The sequence below is a fragment of the Strix aluco genome, chromosome Z (genome assembly GCF_031877795.1).
Source record: "Strix aluco isolate bStrAlu1 chromosome Z, bStrAlu1.hap1, whole genome shotgun sequence".
Lineage (NCBI taxonomy): Eukaryota > Metazoa > Chordata > Aves > Strigiformes > Strigidae > Strix > Strix aluco.
This window is the reverse complement of record NC_133971.1, coordinates 65626157-65648375: the sequence shown is the minus strand read 5'-3', so window position 1 is coordinate 65648375 and position 22219 is coordinate 65626157. Positions and strand designations below refer to the sequence as shown.

Genomic DNA, 22219 nt, shown 5'->3' with positions numbered 1-22219 from the left:
GCGGAAGTGACGATGGAACACGGTCCGCGCCCCCCCATTGGCGGTGCTGCCGGTGCCCCGCCAACGCCGGCCCGCCAACGCCGCCCCGCTGAGCACGACTCACGGTCGCCATTGTTCCGGGCAGCTCTGCCCTGCCCTGCCACGGCCTGAAGGGTGACTCGGCCTGCGGGTGTACGGAGATCGTGACTGTGGGTTTGCACGTTTCTGTAATACCCAGAGACAGGGAGGCTTCATCCTCGAAATTTCTCTGCTTTGTTACAGATTACTACAGAATAATCACCACTAGCCAAGTGTACTACTGCAAAATTCACCACTAGCAAGTGTACCTATTGATGCCTGCTCTCAGCTGCCTGCAAGCAGTTGGTGCCTGCAAGTTGAGGCCTGTAACATTTAGTGGTAAGAGAAGCATTCCATTATACCTTACGTGGTCCTGGTGTACCCACTTGTGTATACCTGGAAGTCTCAAAGGGGGGAATATGATACAAGGAAATGATCACCTGCTTTGCAACTTATTTACTCATAGCAGCTTCTAATGATTTCTGAATATTGCTTATTAATCCTGCTTGCCCTGACTGTTCTGTGGAAGCTTACCAAGGACTACAGTGTTCATCAAAGCAAAGCAGTTTTCTGTGGAAACTTACCAAGAATTAATATGTTCGGCGAAAGTAAGAGACATGTCCTTGGAAAGCAGATGCGCTCTAACATATTGAGTCTTTGTAGACTATCTATGGACAGTAGAAACTAATAAGCTAGTGTTTTTAGATAGGTTAGAAGTGGTAAACTGGTTGGAACCACTCTTGTTGTTCAAGAAATTGGCCAAGAGAATCTGTGTGTGCTCTGAGGAAAAGTACAAGGTGAGAAAGACTACGAGCCTTCCTCCAAAAGACCCTCAAAGACGCCCCCCAGGAGGCAATGTGCAGACGCAAAGATAACATAAACTGCTGACACCAGTGTTTTGAACTAACCCAGCCTTACTCATGCATATGTATGTTTGTGTTATGTAACCCAATGAATATGTATATCCACACTCTCTTCTGTTAAAATGTGCGGTGGGTGTGCAAGCTTTGTGGAGAAATCCCCTTGCACCCCAGCGCTGGAGTAAACATACCTGCTTTATAACTCTCTGAGTTGTAGAGTTTGTTTCTGCACATCAAATATTAAAAAATTCTTTTACCAAACAATGTTTAACTTTGTATTTAACAGGGCCTGAGCCATTAAAGTGTACAGAGAAGATAGCCTAACCTTGAGAATAGATACATCCTGGCAGAAATGCTCAAACAAGGCGGATAAGAAAGAACAGCTTGGCCAGACAACAGAGTTGGGAAACATCCAAGGAGAAGCAATTGTCCTCAAAGACTTGTGACCATAAAAGGGAAAAAGGAGTAGGGGGCTAACTCCCCAAACGACCACCGATGACCACCCGAGACCCCCGTGCATGTGTAGTGTAGTTTTGCAATGCCAGCTTTATATAAACATAGTAGACAGGCGGAAAGGTGGAGACTTCTTGGAAAATTGTATGAATATTCATGTCTTTAAGGTACATAAAAGATGAACTTTTGTTTTAGTGTATGCATCTTAGGTGGAGTGATCCCCCATCCATCCAGCGCTGCAATAAAGAATGCCTGCCTTCTAAAACTTCAAACTAAGAGGGTTCTTTTGAGACTGGATTTACAGTAAGACTGGTTCCCAGGCTCACGGTTTCCAGGCTGGCAGCCATTTGCTCTGCTGGTGTTCTTCAACAGACATTGTCTTCTCTTCAGTCATTTTCCCTTTCTAGCCAGGTCACCTTTTTGGCTGCTCACATCAAGCTCCCTACAGCCCTGCCTTGCCTTGCCCACAGCCTGACTGACCAGCCCAGCCTCAGCCTGGCCATCCCAAGGCTGTGTCTAGTACTTTAAAACTCAGTTGCCATTCTCTAGAAAACCAGCCAACCAAGCTTATACTTCAATAACACATCATCCAGCATTAGCTAAAGGCAGCTTAAGGATTTTAAAAGTAATCAGCTTTACTGCTTTGCTAGACCGCTAGCTTCAATATATAGTCTATTTCATTAATTGCAATTACATTCAAAGCTAACTGAAGTGTGGGAACATTATTACTAATTATTTTTAATATTTCAAATTTCCTAAATGCATGTATTTTGGACTATGTATCTCATAAAGAAACTTGATCTGTTAGCAGGAGACATGATCCTTATTCATAGATCTGTTTGCAGGAATAATTACTGCAGTTGTGAATGAATTAATTAAATCCTTTGAAAAGGCCTTGTTATATTGAAAATAATACAAAATTTGACATTTACATGGTGAGACAAAAGTATATGTCAACCAATATGTAACTGAAACAAAGAAATTAACAGTCAGAATCCAATGTAACTGTTAAGCAGATATTCTTTATTAGCAACACTGGGGTCGCCCTGGGGATTCTCCACCATAAGGGCTCCCAAGAACTAGCAAGGGACATCAGTTTACATACAAATCATACATATTCATCAGATTTCCTGGAAAGGGGTGTCTTACGATGATGAGTTCCCGGAATTCATTTACATATTCTGAGCATGCGTGGTAAAAATAGGGTGAGGGTCTTTGGTGGTCGAGGGAAGAAGTACGTGATCTTCTTCACGGTGTCTGCTCTTTCCAGGGCATGCGCTGTGAGGTGAAGTCCAGGTGTCTTCTTCCTAAATCGGTGAGGTCACCCTCCCTAGATTGTATCTCTGTGTCATTTTGTTCAAATTCCCCTTATCTTAGTTTGCCCAAGTGCCCATTGAAGGCTGCGATCAGTGAGTTATATAGGGAGCGTTTTACTTTTGTCTAGACAGACAAAGAGGCCTAGGGAAAACAGTTGAGGAGTCCTTGGGAAACAAACACAAGCAAAACTTTCATGCATCACAGTGATGTTCACTGTTGAGTGAATTTCTTCGTTTCAATATATAAATGTCTATATTAAAAGTTTCCTAGACAAATCTTGAGGGAAATCAGATTCAAGCCATTTTAACCGGGAAGTTCATTTTCTAAAAATGAAGCTTTGTTGTTACTCTTTTAGTTTTTGGTTTTTTTTCTGCTTTTCTATTTCATGACTGGTGTCATATATATATACATATATATATTAAAAAAAAGCACCGATGACTACATGTGTAGCTGTGTTGCCCTCAGTGAATTATTGTCTGCTCATGTTCATTGGTCGGTTTCATAGAAAATGGCTTGCATGCAGAAAGGCTGACACATTAAACGGGCTGTTGATTTCCCCTCTGCAAGAGTCATCCCAGTGCTAGCAGCACCCAACACCTCAAACTGAACCCTATGTATTTTGTGACTTTACCCTCCAAGCTTTGGGGACAGCACTGATGTTTATAAAAGCCCTCTACCTGGCTCAGGCCAAGCCCTATCTTGATGAGCCCTTGCGGCCCCAAAAGGCCTGGAAACACTGGTGCAGTCTGTTTGCCTAGTGCTCCGTGCCAGGGGCCACACAGCTTTCACCTCGGAAACCTCTGCCAAGGCAGCAGGGTCTCCAGGACAGGATTTGCAGCAGTTTGTGTTTCTCGGCCGAACTTGCACAGAAAAGCCTAGGGCAGCCCTGCCAAAAGCAGTCATTTGGCTGCAGAGTGCTGTCACAAGAGGTCACACAGATACCTGCGTTGGGCTTGATGCGGCAATAAAAGGCATTTCTGGCCACATCAGCCTCTCCTGGGACCACATGACCTTGCCAGCAGCGCCACACCCATTCACAGCGTTGAATCCTCCGCGGAGGGTAACACAGAGCACACCGTCCCGCTACCCCGATCCCTCCGCGCACCCTGAGCCCCATCACGCCGGGTCAGCGAGGGCGGGCCAGCCGAATGGGCGGGGACGAGCGAAAAAGACAGGCGAAACTACCAATCGCGAGGTGGATCCGGCAGGCCGTGATCTGTCGACCCAATGAGCGCCGCGGGGGGCGTGGCCTCCGGAGGAATCGCGAGGCGACGGGCGCGCGCGGAGGCAGCCACCATGGCTGACGAGATCAGTCGGGCGCAGGCTGCCCGTCCCGGCGGCGACACCATCTTCGGGAAGATCATCCGCAAGGAGATCCCCGCCAGTATCATCTATGAGGACGAGCAGGTGCGGGCGGTACGCGGCGGCCCCTCGCTCGCAGCCGCCCGGGTCGGGGGGTGCCGCTGAAGCGCTCGGGAGCGCGGCGGGGCGGGCGGGCGGGACGGACGGGGCCTCTCCACACCCTCCTGCAGTGTCCATAGAGAATCGGTCTCCTTCGGTGCGCGGCCCGGCTCGGCGGGTGCCTGAGCGGGTGCAGGGCGGGTGCAGGGCTGCAGGTGCTGCTTGGCCCCAGCTCCGCTGTGTCACCGGCCTGTGTATGGAGGAGGGCCGCTGGCGTTCACGCAGCCGGCGGCGGCCGCTGGCATTCGCCGTGTCGCAGCCTTACGGCACTGCAGGCTGTGCGGGCTGTACTGCGAGGGACGGGGGCTCTCGCTCCTGGTGTAGGAGGGTGGTCGTGAAACTTTCGATGAACGACCAGCAGGCAGTCTCCTTGTGGATTCCGGGACACCGTAAACTAGCTGCTTTCGCACGCCAGAAATGCAGGTCTTGATGTGCCTCTCAATAGCATCATGGAGATAATACAGCTGTGCCTGCCACGCTTTGGTTATGAACCTCTGAGAGGGATTATTAAAGAATTATAGAGAATTACAGCATTTTCTGCTCTTCACAAAAGTCGAACTGGTCATACCGCAGGCTGCAAAAATCGGTTTCTGTGGTGAGGTGGAACTGATAGCATTCAGTGATGCTGGTACACCACAGCATGCTAGGAGCTAAGTGAAGTTGTTAGTTTATGAAAAAATGCAACTGTTATCTCGAAGATGTAAACTAAACTAATATCCAGTATAAGCTTTTTTTTTTTTTTTAAATTGAAATACTGAACGTTAACAGGGGGTTTTGCTTTTGAAATAAGGGATTATCTGCAGTGTAGACTCACTGAAGATGCTGTTTGTCTGATTTGTGAGCTTAAAAATTATGCATAGCTTGGAACAGTGTTTTCTTAATAGATACACAAATGTTGCAGCTGCCATCTACTCTCGAGAATACTGGAAATTTTCAGTGTTTTCCGAAAATCATGTTTATGTTGAAGCGTGAGGGGGTGCGTCCTTTCTTTATCCGGGTCAAAGCTGGTGGAGGTTTTTCCTCGGCTGTTAATGGCTACAGCCGTGTAACCTGAGCACTGTGCTTGATTGAGAATTAGCCACTGACTTTGATAAGCGACTTGAGAGCATATAACCTACCCTGACTGCCATTAGTGCACAGTATTTTCTGGAAGAGTAATTACCTGAAGGATCTCAGTTGATTTTTACTTTAAACTACACAGAAATGTAGAACTGCTTTTAGAATTTAGTTGATTATAGTGGATGATCTTTAATGCATTTTGTTGACCCTATGAAGGCCTCTTTAGAGGTGGCTGGAAATGTTACAAGGAGAAACGTAAGGAAGGCTTTTAATCACCAACTGACGTGCAGAGAAAAGGAGATATTAAAAAGTAGAAAGTCTCTGGAATTAAGCCTTATCACTGTTGTTTTAGTTTAAAGTTGCTGACATGAAGCTTGATTTCCCATGCACTCATGGACTTTCTGTGATTGTGCTTTTGTTCGATAACACTTCTGGTCTGTGTCCCATAGAAAATTACTTGCTACTGGTCTTCTGCTCATTAAATTCTTTGACTCAGTTTGGCCATTTGCATTCTGCCTCTGTGTGGACCACACAGGATAGAAAAACTGCTTACAAAATGATCAACTCAAAGTAAGATTTATTTACCTAGGTGCAAATTAGTTTTATTCATCCATTCTTTGCTTACCACCCTTCTCTGGAAGAAACAAGCAGTTCATCAGAGCTTTAAAACTGGGCATTATCTTCTCAAAGCTGGTTTATGAAAGACAGGTTGGAGGTATACAAGATAAGGCATTGTAATGTAAGTAATGTAAGTTCAGGTTTTTCACCACCTTTGCGCGTGGCAAAAGCCACAGTTCCTCTCAGGAGAATCAAAAAGCAGCATAGTCACATAGAAAATTCACTTTATTGATTCAGAAATAACTGAAAGCATCTAGGAAATATATATTTTGAAGAATACATCTTTATAAGTATGCACTCTTTGTGGCATAATTCAACCAGTTTCTGATTGATAGTAATTTTGGTAATTGCATAAAATTAGTTGGGAGTCAACTACTTACTACAGAGTGTTGTTCATATTTCAAAAGTGATGCCTTTTCCTCAATTTGAGAATGGCTGAAGTAGAGCCAGCCTTAATACATTATTTTGAAATAGTCTTTTTCTGAAATACGTGGTGCTATTGAGAACAGAAATGTAGTATGGCCTCAATCACATAACTTCAGGTTCTTTGAAATTGCCTTGTTATCATTGACCAAGACAATATTCAGACATAACTGAAAGATGATTAGCAACAGTTTGCCATTTGTTTTATTAAACAGGGTGCTAACAGAAAAGCAAACTACGCATAAATGTACTTTTTACAGGCATGCATGCCATCAGCTCTGTTAGTTGTTATGTATATGTGGAAATAATAAATCATGAACCTAGTTGCATATTAACTTGCTGAGAAGACTATAGCTTTTAAATAATATTTAACACAAAATAGTAATTCTTTTTCTTCATACCAACCGGTCTTGGTAAGTAGATGTTTTGTGTTTAGAAATTAGAGGACTTGGAATAATACATCGCTCAAGAAAAATCAATATCTCTGCTTATGTTTGGGGTATCTGATAATCTGCTTAAGTGTGTATTTAGTGGGGTATATTGATTTACTTAAACTTTTACCTTACCTGAAGCAAATTATGTTTGCTCTTCCTCCAGTGCCTTGCGTTCCATGATATTTCACCGCAAGCTCCAACACATTTCCTAGTGATTCCTAAGAAACCAATTGTCAGGTTATCTGAAGCGGAAGATTCTGATGAATCTGTAAGTACTCTAGAAACGTTCTGTACACCAAACTGTACCTCTAATTCTTCATAATTTACTAGACTCTCCCCCTTTTCCTCTTGACATTTCGAAGAGGTAGTTTTCCAGTACTATAATCCTTTTTGTCTAGCTTAGACTGGGAATTGAGTTAAGGTTTTCCAGTAAAAGTAGTGATATAAAGCAAAGTGTATTTCTGGGATGTGTATTTGTAGTGCAAAATGAATTGTTATTTTGGAGTACACTCTCAATGTCTGTTTTCTTGGTTTACAGGCAGTAGTACTTATTCTAATAGGGGCTTGGGGTTTTTGGCAGGTCAGAGATTAAGAAAGGGAAAGTTAGCTGAGAGATGCCAAATATTTCATTTGTAACTATAAACTTCAAGTTCAAATATTTTGTAAACCTTTACATGATAAGGTAAAGTTTCTTTTCCACCAGAATTATATATGTTGCCTGAAGAAGTAATGGGGACTTTAAAAACCATGAGATAAATTTAGCTTCCGTGACACTTCTTAGTGTGTTACTGTCTAGCTTGAAAAAAATCTATAGCTCTTTTTTTGCCCTATTTTGTGTATAGTCAGTCTTTATACCTTTTCTTGGAAAGTGTCAGTTGCAGGCAGACAACAATTTGAAGAATAGTGACTGAGTTTCTAAGAATGAGTTTACTGGCTTATCTGAATAGTTCTCTGCTCTCATTCTTTTCCTTCCTGCCCTCTTCCCTTTTTGTGTGTTTTCTGTTTTGTTTGTTTGTTGTTTATTTTTTCTCCTCCAGCTTCTTGGGCATTTAATGATTGTTGGCAAGAAGTGTGCTGCTAACCTGGGCCTGACCAATGGATTCCGGATGGTTGTGAATGAAGGGCCTGAGGGTGGGCAGTCTGTCTATCACGTACATCTCCATGTTCTGGGTGGTCGTCAGTTGGGCTGGCCTCCTGGCTAAGATTTTCACACCGCAAGAGTTAACTGCATGCATACAAATTACCACCAAATAGATCTAATATGTTGCCCATCAATCTAGCCACTGTTAATGTATTTTTTTTTAATGTGTGTCTACAAAGAATAATAAATGGTCTGAACAACATTCGCACAATAAAGATTTTAGCATGTGGGAATCGTCTCTGTCTGGTGTGCCTTACTGCTGGAAACAATTCTGCAAATTAAAATATTTTTAAGTATGTAGCATGTTTCAGTCTGCTCTTAACAATCTTTTGTAGAGAGTGATTCCCTGAGGTATTTGAAACCTGAAGGTGCAACTGCTTAGCAGTCTTTCATGTCTTTTGTGAAGAAAGCATCTAAGCTTTTTGAATGTGGTATGTAAATATTCATAAAGCCAATGGAGGCTGCTGCTAAAACTTTTTTTAATAAGTGTTATATGAGAAATTCCGAACATGCCATGCAAGGGCTGTGTCAGTACAGTGTGGTGTGCTGGAAACATACAGCTCCTGTTGGAACCCTCTGCCAATGGCTGCTTTATAAAGCCGTATCTTTCTGATGAGGAGGGGTAAAACAAGCAGCTGTGATAGTTCCATAGCACACTGGTATTTACTTCTATGTTGTGATTTTGATGGAATTGAGGCGTTGAAATGAAAATACTGAACTGTGTCTGTAGGGCCTTGTAAGATGCTCAAGACATTTCATCTTGGCACATAAGCAGCATGATGTAGTATGTATACACTTTAGATTCCAGATTTTATTGGGCAGACTTTGTCCTTCAGTGGATAGTGGTTTATGTTGCTGCATACAGAAGCATAAACATTGTTCAGGAAAATTCCTTGTGTTGGAAGATTTGATGACAGCGTTGCGTGAAGTTAAGGGTTACGGATGTGTCTGCCAGAAAATATAAAGCAACTCTTCTTTTTCTTAAAATTGAGAAGTCCGAGATAACCATTTTTTATGATGGAAGATAGTTGGAAGCCTTTAGGCAGATGCCTGAAGGAAAACTGGAGTATTTGTGAGCACCACTTCTCCAGAGTGCAATTTTAACAACAAAGGTGTTAGAGAAAGAAATATGGGAGTGTAGAAAGTGGACTGGTAAAGGCTGTGAATTGTGATTTTTATTCAGATAAAAACTTGTAAGTTTGCTAAAGGCATTTGAATTAATTTAACTTAGAGTATTCTGTAAGTACTTCTGAAGGTTCTGAACCTTCAGAGTGTTTACCCTAAGACATGACTTCAACTGCAAAATCAGCTAGCGCTTCTGAAGGCAGCTGGCATATAGCTGAGTTAGGAAGAAGAATGTGATCCTGTAGTGGTAGCCTGACAGCTGTTTTCCTGGATGTCCTGCGCAGAAGTGAAGAAGGTGGCCACCCAACCCCCAGAGGTATGGTGTCCCTGAGCAGACAGCTGAATGTGCATCACAAGAAAGTTATCAGTAGCAGAATCGGTGGGGCTATAGTAAAGGTTTATGGCTGGGAAGGCTGCTATTGGAACCAGTTCATGAAGGACACAAGGATATTGAGTTTAACCAATGGCACCCAAATGTGGGAAAGGGCATGTGGTGCATGCATAATTTCGTGCTTCTAATTTCTGTTCTATGTGTATGCTTTATACCAACATTGGCATTTGTGAATTCATGACACATGAAGCTAATTGCATCACTGCTGAAGCCTGTGTGGAAGTAACCCAGTAAAGCTTTTGTTGCTTTACTTGGAGTGTGACTTGCAGATGTATGTGTTTCAGGAAGGTAAGAAGAATTCCAAGTGAAGGCAGAACCATGGAGTTGTGCAAAGGTAGCCAGGAGGTGAGCTTGCTAAGCAGTTTAGTTGTGCTTCAGTTTCAGATGAGTGTTCTCCAGTACCTTGAAAACCAAAGACCAATGCTCAAATGAGTAGTAGTACTGAGCTCAAGACACCTGTCAGACAATCACGACCACGATGTGGGAAAGATATAATTGAAAGAAAAGTTTATTTTCCCTAATTTGTGGCTCTTAAGATACCATTGAACCATCAGGAAATGGGAGAACTGGGTATTAGTTGCCCTCTTCTAGTTCCTAAAAGCACCCGTCAGTTTGTTGCTAAAAGGTAGACTTCAGACTCCTTGCCATCAGTTTCCTTCCACTTTAGTTGCAGTCTGTTACTTCTGTGGCTAGGTAATCAGCTCTGGTACAGCTGCTCTGTCCTGTAATTTGTAAGACTGGTTATGAAGTAAGATATGTTAACTGCATCACAGGGAGACAGGAAACTTCATCTTAGATGTTAAAAAAAAAAGGGAGATGGTGTCGTGGATGAAAGTATTGACACGGTAATATTTAGTAAGAAATCTAGGTTTATTAATAACTAACAGCAATTTATTATTATAAAATAATTCAGAAATACTAAAAGAAAGAAAAGCGACTTATTCAGATTCTAAAATGACAAGATTCACACTAACTTACTTAACGGTACCTTTATATATACATGCATGCACATAACAAAACGGATAAACATACAGAAACAAAGGTGTTTGGATTCAGTAGAATGAACACAGAACAGACATACACACACAGAAACAAGGGTACGTACCCACACACACACACACACACACACAGAGTAAAGAGAAGCAAGCTCAAAGAAAATTTCCCTCTCGAGTTTAGAGCAAATACTCACTTGGCATTCCTCAACGGGCGATAATTGAGACTCGAGCAGGGGACTTCGCCCTGGCCTTCCGTCTGGAGCAGACGACACCTTAAGGGTTTGGTACCTGAGAGGCGTCCCAGCTCAGGGGAGATGCTGGTCACAGGCCCGCTGCGATCCAGGAGAGCTCAAAGGGTCTCCCTGGTGATCGCCATTTATAGGGTCCAAGATAATTGACTTTTGTCAAATACCTTCTGGTGCCTTCCAGCAGTTACAAAAGAATTTGATTAATGTGCGACTCTGTTATTGTTCCCATTTGACCACATCCCAGGCACAGGTGTGCCAGGCCCTTAGGAGTTGATGGGCTGTTATAGCTGTTTCCGAGCAATCGGGAGGGGCAGGAGCCAGGCTTGTTAACGTTATCAGTCCTTAGTGGAATCGCACCTAGCACCAAGCAGCCCAACAAAGAGGGGCGGGGGGGGTGTGGGGTGGGTGATAAGAATTGCACCACCACAGATGGGTATGGGAAAATAGGGTTATCCCTCATAGCCCTTTAACTGTACATTACTGACAGATCTGAGAAACCCACTGGAAGATGTCTTGGTCTCTTCTATTTCTCCAAATACTCAAATGCAGTTAGATGGCGAAAGTCTCTTAAGTAACCTGTCTTTATTTAATCTTCATGGGCAGAAGGTGGAAGTGTTTTACCTGAAGTAGGTAGAAGCTGATGTATGGTCTGCAATTGAATTGCTGTAGTGTTTGTGTCCAGTTAACTGGATGATTGAACTAGGCAACATCTATTGTTATGTCGATGTAAATTCCCTGTATCTGGAAGGTACTCCTGTTTTTCAGAGGTAGGGATGGAGTGGGGAATGTGTTGGGAAGTAATAGAGGGAATTTTGAAGAAGCTAGATATGGTTTATAAATTCAGGAAGACTAGATTATTAGTGTTTTAGTGGTCTCTGGTGGAATTTATGTCTCATCTTGCAGGTAATACCACTGTTAAATAGTTTCAAATCAAAGACAACATATGGACATTAAGCAATAATCCACTGAAAAAGAGCTTGGCATGGAAAACTACTGGTAGAGAAAGCTTACGTATCACGTGTTTATGATACAATTTTTAAGGATTTAAAAAAACAGTAATGAAGAGATATGAATACTTCAGTATTTTAGTTTGTATTGGAACTCTTCTTTCAAAGTGAATTTGGCTGTGTTTTAGTTTGTGGTTTTGGAGTGGCCTTGGGCTGTGTGGATTGGATTCTTCTTGAATGAACTGGAAGATGCATGCCAGGATGGATTACATACACTCCAGTCATGAACAGGCTTTTGGTCTGTGTATCCAGACCAGAGCTTGACAAAAGAACAAAATGAAAAATGCCAGTCTATGTAGTAGGGGTGTTATCTCACATTAGCTTTACAGATTGACTCTTATTGATCTGTACTGCTTGCTAATGTAGTTTTTCTAGTAAAGGTGATGTCCATGGGAATGGCAATAAAGGTATGAAAAAGAGGCAGAGCTTACACAGTAAGTACAATGTGAAACTCAGAAGATCATGGACTGAGAAGGACTTGGATTTTGTGAGGGGATCACATATAGAGGGTGAGCTTGGTCTGAAAATACTTAGTTGTCCTGAGGACAATTGAAAAATGCAGAGAGTAAACTGACCACTTTAAAGGACGTGTCTCCAGCTTACAGAGCATCACACAACACTCACACATTCAAGAGAGTGAATGTCAAGTTTATTATTATTACTCAGCTTGAAGTGATGGTTATACTAGCAAGAGCATGGTTATGTTCAAACCCTCTGTGTGTTTAGGTTTTGTTTGATTCTGCTGCATGTTCTTTAAGAATTAAACTAGGTGAAAATGTGGTTTCCCTCAGGAATGAATGGCAGGGATGTTTGAAAGAGCCATGGAAGACTTTGAAGGGTCCACGCTAGCGCCAGGTTGCTGTGGAGCTACAAGAGAATTCCTTTTTCTTTAAAGCCAGTGACTGTACTTAGACTGTTTTGGTTCTGGGATTTAAAATGATGCAGAGACCCACGTAACCCTCTGATGAGTGTCCGAGAGAGAGAGTTAAACTACACATGTGACATTTATGTCAAGTTTTTTAATATGTCAGTCACTGAGTTTGAACTAACACCTCCTAGGTATGAAATTATGTATTCTTTTAGGTATTAAGTTGTCTGGTCCTGTTGAGCCAAGCTGCGTGTAGCCACACAGTTCTCGAAAATCCCATGTCGTGGTCTGAGCTCAGAGGGCAGTTGAGCATCATGCAGATGCTCACTCACCCTTTCTCCCTCAGGAATTGGAAGGAGAAGATAAAGCAAAAGGCTCAGGAATGAAGATAAGGATAGGGAGGGATGGCTTACCCATTACAGTCATGGGCGAAAGACAGACTTAGGGGAAGAACATAAATTTAATTCAGACACTAACAACAACACCGCTTAACAGAGTAGGACAGTGAGAAGCATTACCACATCTTAAAAACACCTTCCCCCACCCCTCCCTTTTTCTCCCAGACTCAGCTTTGTTCCCAATTTCTCTACCTCCTCCTCCCCAGGGGTCATGGAATGGAGGGTGCAGTCAGTCCTGCTGCTCCTTCCTCCTCAGAGGGAGGACTCCTTGCACTCTTCACCTGCTCCAGCATGGAGTCCCTCTCATGAGAGACAGTCCTCCATGAACTTTCTCTGGCATGAGCCTTTCCCACAGGTCGCAGCCCTCCCTGAGCTGCTCTGGCATGGGGCCCTCCCCCATGTTGCAGTCCTCCTAGCCCTGAACTACAACATTGGGGGGCTTCCCACAGAGTCCCATCCTTCTTTGGGCGCAGTCACCTGCTCTAGAGTGGGGCCCTTCATGGGCTGCACGTGGGCATCTGCTCCACCAGTGACCTCCATGGGTGGCAGGAGCACAGCCTGCCCTCTCACCGTGGGCTGCAGGGGAGTCTCTGCTCTGGCGCGCCCTCTTCCCTTCCTCCTCTTCTCTTCCACTGACCTCTGTGTTTGCACAGGTGTCCTTGTCACAATTGCCACCCCTCCTCCCAGATTCCCCTTCTTAAATACTTTATTGCAGAGGCACAGGCACCGTTGATAATTGGCCTAGTGTTGGCCAGAGGCAGGTTCAACTTGGAGCCGGGGGAGCTTTCGAGTAGCTTCTCACAGGGGGCCACTGCTGTAGCCCCCTCCCCTGCTACCAAAAACCCTGCCACACACACAAACCCAGCACATCCCATGACAGTAACTGTTGCAGATTTGGACAAGCCATCCTGACTTAGGCTACTTTCTCCTTTTTGTTTGTTATTTTCATGTATGTTGGAACTCATTTCTGTGGACCAGACTGAATTTCTTTCAAGAGCACTGTGTTAATATTTTATCTGATTATGGCTGTATTTGCTATGGATTTAAATACAGGGTTCTTTATTCATTCTGTCTGTTTCTTCTCCAGTTACTGCATAAAAAAACAGCCATGGCAACAATGTCCTTTAGGTTTTAACAGACAGGGAACGTCTTTAATAAACTTGGTAGAATGTAATCTTGTTTTATTGTTATTGCCATTTGCAAATTTCTGTCCTCTTAGAAAACTGTAATAGCGTACTCTAGCCAATTCATAGCTGAGCTTGAAGAAATGGGAAGAATCAAAAGCTGGGCTGACACTGTTGGGCAGAGCTGTCTGCAGGGTTGGCCACTAGGTGTATGCCCTATACCAGTCATGAACGAGTTGAAAAGGAGATGTGGGCTTTATTTGACTGTAATGTGCTTACACCTGACACTTGGGCTGGTTACAGGGCTGCCAGGTGGAAAAAAACTTGTATCTAAGCCTAAAATGCCATCTTTTGTGTAGAAATTGAAGGGGGGGTGGTGGTTTAAGGAGACTGCTTTAATGACTGGGGTAGGAATATGACTCTTCAGTGATAGGAAACCTGTGAAAGATCTGGGGATCCAGCCCCTTTGAGGGGGAAGTTTCAAGAGAGCAAATATTTTTTTGTCTGAGAAACGGAAGGTTCTTGAGAGAAAAAGCATCTAGAGGTTCCACAGTGAAGAAGTTACCTCTTCTCAATTTGTGGTAAAAGTGAAAAAGAACTGGCAATCCTGCATGCGAAGGGTGAAAAATGTATTAGCCTCATGGATGTTCTGTGTGTTGGAAACCCAGCAACACCTGTAAAGATGTTACTGAGTAGATGTGAGCTTGGTGAACTTGGTCTTGCTAAACTTTGTCAAAACATAGCCTTAGAGGAGAGAATGCCCTGAAGATTCAGGAAGGGTAAAGGGACAGTAAGTGAGACTGGAGCTGTAGTTTCTGACCCCTTTGTCAGGAATGATTTGTACTGTTTGTTTGGCTGAAGGTTAAGTACCAGTCAATCTTTTATAACAGAAATTTCAATGACAGAGGAGACTCTCAGCTGAGAATAACTGTACTCCAAAATGATCATTGTAGTGGTAGCTGTGCTTCTGTCAAGTTTTGTCAATATAAAAATTCTGTTACTGTGAAGAAGACAGCAAATTCTCTAGAAACTTGATAAAACATCATATTGATAGTGTATGTTGGTTGAAAGATGAAAACTGGATGTGGAAACCCCCCACCCTACTATCTCGTAATAGGGAGGAGGGAGAGTGTTTTGCCTTGCTTATGGCTTCTATTTTGTTTAAAGCTGTCAGGGGTCTTGGAGTTGTATCCTCTTGCAAAACAGGAACAGTTCTATCAGTTCATTAGTAAAATGTACATCTGTACTGCAGGTACTTTTTTTTTTTTTTTCTTCCTTCTCCAAGAGTAGCCAGTCCCTAAATGCTGTTTTACATAAGCAAGGAGGTATGATCAGTGTTTGAGACCACAGCAGCTAACACTGAAGCAGCTAGTTGGAGCTACAGTGTTTTAGTCTCTTACAAGGTCATTTACCCTTGCAGAGTTGAAATAATGCTATTTATCCCTATGCTTCTATTTCATTTTTATAATAAGATGTAGACTACGGGGTGTGTGGTGTGGGTGGAATAACAATTCCAGAAGCTTCATTTCAGGAGAGAAATATCTGTGGGGAAAAGGAAAGGGAGAGGTGATGGAAAAAGAAACAGAGTAAATTGAATGTGGTGATGCTGCAGTGAAAATCTGTGCCTGTTTATGTTGTGTTAGGGCAGGAAGGGGGATATTGTCATGAAAGGCACCTTCTGCTTTCTTGTGTGGCACTGAGAGCATCTGTATTCCCCGCATTCTCTCTGGGTCCTTTGCTCAGTGCACAGGTGTAGAAACCTGGAGGTGAAGTTGCATAGTTCTAGAGAGTGGTTGTTCCTCTCTGATTCAGGTCCATGCTAGGACCTGTCTCTGTCAAATAACCCAGTGCAAGCCAAGGGAGGCTCAGCGCCTTGATTTGTGTCAGAGCTCATCCAGCTGTCTGTAAAATTTCTGTATTCTTGCACAGAGGTGAGTTTCCAATAAGCTGTGGTGACAAACCTAACATCACAGTACTTACATAGGTCTTCCTTTCTGTAATCTGTCAATTGGAATGCATTCAGTGATTAGGTTGCAAATGACACTGCTTCTTATTGATAGTGTTCATTCTTTTTCTTTACAATAATTTCTGCAAAAGGATTTAACAATTTTTAGTCCAAAAACTTTACCCCATAAATTGCGCCTGGATCTCACTTTAGTAAGAACACTTGGTTTTACGCTTGATGGAATTAATCAGCTTGTCGCTGCCTTTTTTGTTGTTAGAAAAACCTCATTTGATTGTTAATATTGTGCCTTTTTATCATTTAACAGCTCAGCAGTGTCCACAAAATTGCTTCCACTTTTATTCACAGTAGAGCAAACAACATGCATTTGCTTTTCCAGCTGTGACATAGAGACATTCAAGTTTTGAATCAAAAGATGTGAAGTAAGTGGGAGACATGGTACAGTTCACTTTTCACTCTGAGACACCTCTCTGGGTTGCATCTTGGTCTCCCTGGAGACTCCAGTTATCTTTAAATCGTAAGCCAGTTTAGGGCCTTCCTCTGTTATTTTCGTGCAAACAAAATGGAATTTGAGCTTCGTGTCGAAACAAGATGCATCGTGACTGTAGTCCAGTGGTTAGGATACTTATTTATATCCAGTGAAGCTTAGCTTAGCAAATTGTGAAAAACACTGTCATCCTTGGTCCCAGAAGAGATGTTGAACACCAGCATGAGGGTCAGGCTGATGTGACCGTTTTGCAGAGGAAGCTGGGAGCAACGGGAAGGTAGAATTGTATTCCTGTACTTTAAATTCAAGTCCTCTGTCCCATGGTAAAGGCATATGGGATATGATATGCTGACTACTTTAAATGCAAAGTATAGGATGCAAGGGTAGACATTTTGTAATAATTAGAATTTTCCTTCAGACAGCTTTTCTTAATTTAAAGAAGAAAAAATAATTCTGACTGTGTTTTATGAATGTCCTGATCTTGTTGAGAGGTGGGGGGTGTATAAAGTATGCTGTAAGAAGGCTTACCACACTCACCCTCTTTGAAAAATGTGGGTAAACAGGTAGCTTTCTGGAGATAACTGGGTAAAAGAAATGGGTTCCTTACACATTTAAGCACTTGAAGGGCAAGTGTGGTGTTCGGTCTGGGTTTTTTGGACATGGGTGAGTTATGTATCTGTGTCGTCATTAGTATTGTTCTCTTCAGAGTGGAATGAGAGACTATGTGTTACAGAAGCCATCTGCATAATTAGAAGAATGTGCTTTCTATTGCAAAGAAATAAAAAATTATGTTTATGAAACTGAGACCTTTATATGGGTACATTTGCCTTTATAAGAGGTTTTGGTTTAGACTGTATTTATGATTAGTAGTAGCACTTCTTCATCAGTATGTTAAGAAAGTGATTTCCTGAGTTCGTTCCCAGGTGTTACTGCAGGAAAAGAGAAAGTGTGCAGCAGAACAATGACCCTTGTCTTCAGAAGAATGGACTTCAGCTTCTTGAGTGAGCTTGTAGATGCCCATGGGAGGCAGCTGTGAAGAATAAAGAGGCCCAAGACAGATTGGCCCAAGACTGGAAAGAATAGCCTCTGTCAGGCGTAGAAAGTGTTTGTTTTAAAGTTCACAGACTGAGGGGATGTGGCAGGAGGTCCACATGGCTGAATGGAGAGCTCTGACTGAACTCAAGTGCAGAAGGCACCTGTGCATAGGTGGAAGTGGATGGGCTAGATGCTCAGATGGAGTAGAAGATCCAAGCTCAGCTGGAACTGAAATTTGTGATGGATGAGAAGGTCTGCAAGGGCTGTTACAGCTGCCTAAGTGGCAAGAGCGAATTAGGGAACATGCAGACCTGCTAAAGAATGGGGTGGTGGGCCTAGTGACAAAGGAAGTAGAAAAGGCTGAGTTACTCAACAGCTTTTTTGCTCTTTCTTTACTGGCAAGGTCTGCTGTCAGGTACCCTAGATCTGTGTGCCTAGAGGCTAAGTCTGGGCCATGGTAAAGCAAGATTGAGTTAGGGACTTCTTAAGCAATCTAGACTTATTCAGAATGTTATAAGTAAATTCTCAAATTGATGTGAGACAGGGCCAATAAAAATTCCAATTGTTTATTTAGCAAGCTGCAACAAGCAAAACAGCGCTGGGCGGCCAGGGAGTTCAACTCTGCCAACGGCGCGCACTTCCGAAGTTTTTCGCCTTGCTTATGTGTTACAAAGTGATGTATATTAATGAGACTCTCATACATATTCATAATCTATCCCCGCCTACCCCCGCTTCGTATTTTAATGAGGTTTCCTCCTACTTGTGCCTGCGCAGTAAACTTCAACAGTTCTGGGCGGTGGTCGCAGAGTCCTGAGTAGTGGTCGCAGAGATGAAGTATCTCCTCTTCCTCGCCGTTGAACTTTTCACCCCAAGGTTCTGCGCAGTCTCCGTAGTTCTCTGACATGTCTCTGCGTGCCTCTTGTCTCTACATGTCTCTGTTAAAGCTCTGATAAGGACGCACCACTATGTCTTCTACCTACCCCCTACACAGCCTTGATTTATTATGTTAGTTCAGCTAAGCGCTTGCTGTTAGTCGGTTAGTTTTATACAATGTAGCAGTATTAGCTTTACATAGCTCATGTGGTAATTTACTTCTCCATTGTTTTTAACTGAATTTGATGAACAAATAGTTTACTATCTATCACACAGAAATTCATGGGACTGAGTGGGATGCAGCCAGTGCTGCTGAGGGAACTAGTCAGTGTCATTGCAGAGCCTCTCTCTGTCATGTTCAAAAAGGCAAGATGACTGAGTGAAGTACATTATGACTGGGAAAAGGCAAGCATCACAGCTATCCTGAAGAAAGATAAGGTAGATTTGGGGAATGTCAAGCCAGGCAGCCTAATCGAAGTCCCCAGGAGGATTGTGGAGCCAGTCTGCCTAGAAGCTATTTCCAGACACATCAGGAGAAGGTGATCAGGAACAGCAAACACAGATTTACCTGGGCAAGTTGTGCCTGACCAACCTGATTGCCTTGTACAATGGTGTGATTAGCAGTGTGGGTGTGGGGAGAGCAAAACGTTTGACACAGCCTCTTTGTATCCAAAGTGGAGAAATGTGCACTGGGTTGGCAGGTTACCAGGTGAGCGGAAAACTGACTGGTTTCAGTGGGCTCAAAGAGTAGGAGTTCAGATGGTTAGTTAGGCATGGCATTCCTCAGGGGTTTATATTAGGGATGCTAAAATTTAATGTCTTCATCAGCTACCTAGAAAATGGGAGGAATACATCCTTAGGAAGTCCTCAGATGACACCAAACTGAGAAGGTGAATGACTGATGAGCTGAAGGTCAGGGCTGATATTCAGAGGCACTTCGGCAGGTTGGAGAAGCGGACCGATGGGGACCTTTTGAAGTTCAATAGTCAGGCACAGAGTTCTACACTTGGAAGGGATCAGCATCATGCAACAGGTACACTGGGGACTGAATGGCTAGAAAGCTGCTTTGCAAATCAGTATCTGCGAATTTTGGTGGACAAAAAGTTGAGCAAAAATCAGCAGCGTGCCCTTGCAGCAATGAAGGCCAAGCCCACCTCGGGCAGCATTAACAGCATCTTAATTGAGGGAATTCGATAATCCCCTCAATTCAGCACTTGTGAGATGGCATTTGGAGGGCTGTGTGCAGTTTTAGGCTCACCAGTGCAGGAAAGATGCGGACATACTGGAGACAGTCTAGTGGTGGGCCTCTGAGATGGAGGCTGGAGCCCTTGATATACAAAGAGAGTCTGAGAAACTGGGTTGTTTTGTCTTGAAGAAGGGATGGCTTGGCAGGACCTTTCAAGTTTCTGTTTTCAGCTATCTAATGGGTGGTCGTAGAGAAGACAGGCTCCTGGAGGTGCAGATGGAAAGAGTGAGAAGCAATGGGCTGATGTTGCAGCAGGAGAAATTCTGAATAGATATTAAAAAAGAAATCTTCAGAGTGAGGAAGGTCAAATTCTGGAGCAGGCTGTTTAGAGAGGCTGTGTCTTCATCCTTGGAGATGCTCAAAGCTTGACTTGATAAGGCGCTGAGCAATGTGAATCTGACTTCAAAGTGGGCTCTTGTCTGAGCAGGAAAGTGAACTAGTCAGTCTTCCAACATTGTTTCGTGGTTCCATTAACAGCAGCATAAATGTCTTCAAAGAAGATTCAAAATGAAGTGATGGAAACAACAAGAAAACCACAAGGCAAAAAAGCAAAAAACCAAAATTGCAGAATGGAAATAAAAAGCATGTGAGAGAGAAGAGTCAGCTGTATTTGAAATCCTGTAATTTTGAAAGTATAAATTTGCATTTATAAGACTTCATATGTTTGTATAGAATTTATGACGTGTCTTACTCCTTTTGTTTCGAGAGTGGGAGAAATGCCATATTAAGTGGCTCATTGTTATCCACAATTAATTAGAAATCAGTGACTGGAAACTATTAATCAGAATGTGGAATGCATTTCTTTTTGAACACCAGAGGAAAAGAAATGGAACAAAAAAGAATCAAAGCTGTTATGAACAGACTGAATCTTTTGTCTTGAAAAATGCATGATTGTTTCTTGCTTTACAGGACATAAGTAGTAAGAGAAGTGTGGATAATGTCCCCTTCCCTCTTTTCAGCCCCTGATGGACTGCAGCTGTCTTGGGATGTCAGTCAGCCACTGTTAATCCCTGCGTGAACTCAGACAGTAGTGCAATTTTCAACCTTGTTACCTGGAAATGAGTGCTCTCTCATTTTCTCAGCTGAAAGACCTTGATATGTGAAACTATGCTGACACTGATAAAGTTGTCAGGCTCAGATAATTAGTGATGGTGACTGAAAAACCAAAAACCAAACCTAAAATGGTGCAACTTCTAGTCTATCTAAAATTTTCATTTTATAAAAGATTTTTAGAGTTGTGTGAGGTGGTGCCCATCTCAGATGCTTGCTTGGTTTAAAATGTATGTGTAAAATGTACATGTTACTTGACTTAAAAAGTGAAGCAGGATATAATATATATGAGTTCTTGTTTGGCTTTATACAGTAATGTCTGGACTTTTGGATTTTGCTATCCAAACAGCTGATTACTGTTTGGATAGCAAGAGGCCAGTTCTGCACTGCTTGCCAGATTGCCCGCATTGAAGAGAACCTCAACATTTCTGCTGCCAAGTCAGGTCAAAATTTCTGGCTGACAAGAGAAGCAGATCTTGGAAGAAAAGGTTTTGGTCAGTTTTATGTGTTTGAGTTTTAAGATCTTCTGTCTGGCGTTCTTGTTTTTTTCCCAGCCTTTGTTGTTTTACATAGCTGCATAGACTTAAATATTATGACATCAAAATGGTAAAATTTTTATAGGAAAAAATGAGTGAATGGCTACATGTGGGTAGATTCTTGGGTAGGTTTTTTTCACAATACTTTTATAATAAACTTCTATAAAATACGCATGATGAAGTGTCAGCACGTATACTTAATTTGACTGTTAAAAGACAGAAAGCGGATGAATTTGATGTTTTATTAATGATAAGCTGTCTGGGAGTGGTTACAGCCAAACAAAAAGCTTTTCTGTTAGTATTGGAGTCTGAAGCTCCAACCCGTAAACTTCAGGCTGAATCTTAGTTCTCTTGTGTATTCTTGAATCTAGACTATTTAGAAAAGTTAGCTCCTATTTTGCTTATATTTAGGAGAAAGGGGAAACAAAGGTGTACACATCATGTAAATATACTTGCCAATATTGTAAGTTGTGCTGCAAAGATTTACAAAGTTAATTTGGTTAGTTGGTATTGTGATGTAATCAAACAGGAAAAATTATTATTTCCTCTGTCACCTGGATTTTTCTGTCTTTGAACTTCTAATTCAGGAAGCTGTGTAGTTTACCTGGATTAAGGAATTGAAAAATGACAGTATTTGGTGGGTGCAGCTGTTTAAAATTTTCTTCACTGTCCTGAAGGAACTGATCTGTGGCAGTTCCCTGGCTAATCTAGACATTGTGGCCAGCCATTAAAATTCTTCTGTTCTTGCCCCAAACAGAATAAGTTATTGCTGGCTAGCACTACATTTTTTACGATGATCATTGTGATCAGTCTGAACTTTCTTGCAGTTCTTATTTTGAGAAACACTGGGATAGATTTAAAAACAAAATAACTTTTAATCAGTCTTTCACAAGGAAATATTTTATTAGTTGTTTATCTTAAGCTGCTAAAACTTATGAAATGAACTGGATCTGATGTGTTTCAAAGGTAATGTGACAAAATGAGGTAAAAAAGTAGTAATACATTATAAAGAATGAATGCACTGTAAATGGAACAGTTTGTAACCGAACA

The 22219-nt window shown here is 42.4% G+C and overlaps 1 protein-coding gene and 1 long non-coding RNA gene across 2 annotated transcripts; both read left to right on the top strand.

Moving 5' to 3' along the window:
- Window positions 1-51: 51 nt before the first annotated feature.
- Window positions 52-3126, top strand: LOC141918120 (uncharacterized). The gene is made up of 2 exons (XR_012621575.1): window positions 52-396; window positions 1204-3126. It is a non-coding gene; the product is annotated as an uncharacterized LOC141918120 (long non-coding RNA).
- Window positions 3127-3933: 807 nt separating this feature from the next.
- HINT1 (histidine triad nucleotide binding protein 1) lies at window positions 3934-8056 on the top strand. Its single transcript, XM_074813105.1, has 3 exons — window positions 3934-4094; window positions 6846-6950; window positions 7720-8056. Exons 1-3 carry the CDS (start codon window positions 3984-3986, stop codon window positions 7882-7884), a joined length of 381 nt encoding a protein of 126 aa, XP_074669206.1. The 5' UTR covers window positions 3934-3983; the 3' UTR covers window positions 7885-8056.
- The last annotated feature ends 14163 nt before the right edge of the window (window positions 8057-22219 follow it).

Coding starts and splice junctions, on each gene's coding strand:
- HINT1 (XM_074813105.1), top strand. CDS start 3,984: ATGGCTGACGAGATCAGTCGGGCGCAGGCTGCCCGTCCCGGCGGCGAC. Junction 4,095..6,845: donor TCATCTATGAGGACGAGCAG/GTGCGGGCGGTA, acceptor CTCTTCCTCCAG/TGCCTTGCGTTCCATGATAT. Junction 6,951..7,719: donor CGGAAGATTCTGATGAATCT/GTAAGTACTCTA, acceptor TTTCTCCTCCAG/CTTCTTGGGCATTTAATGAT.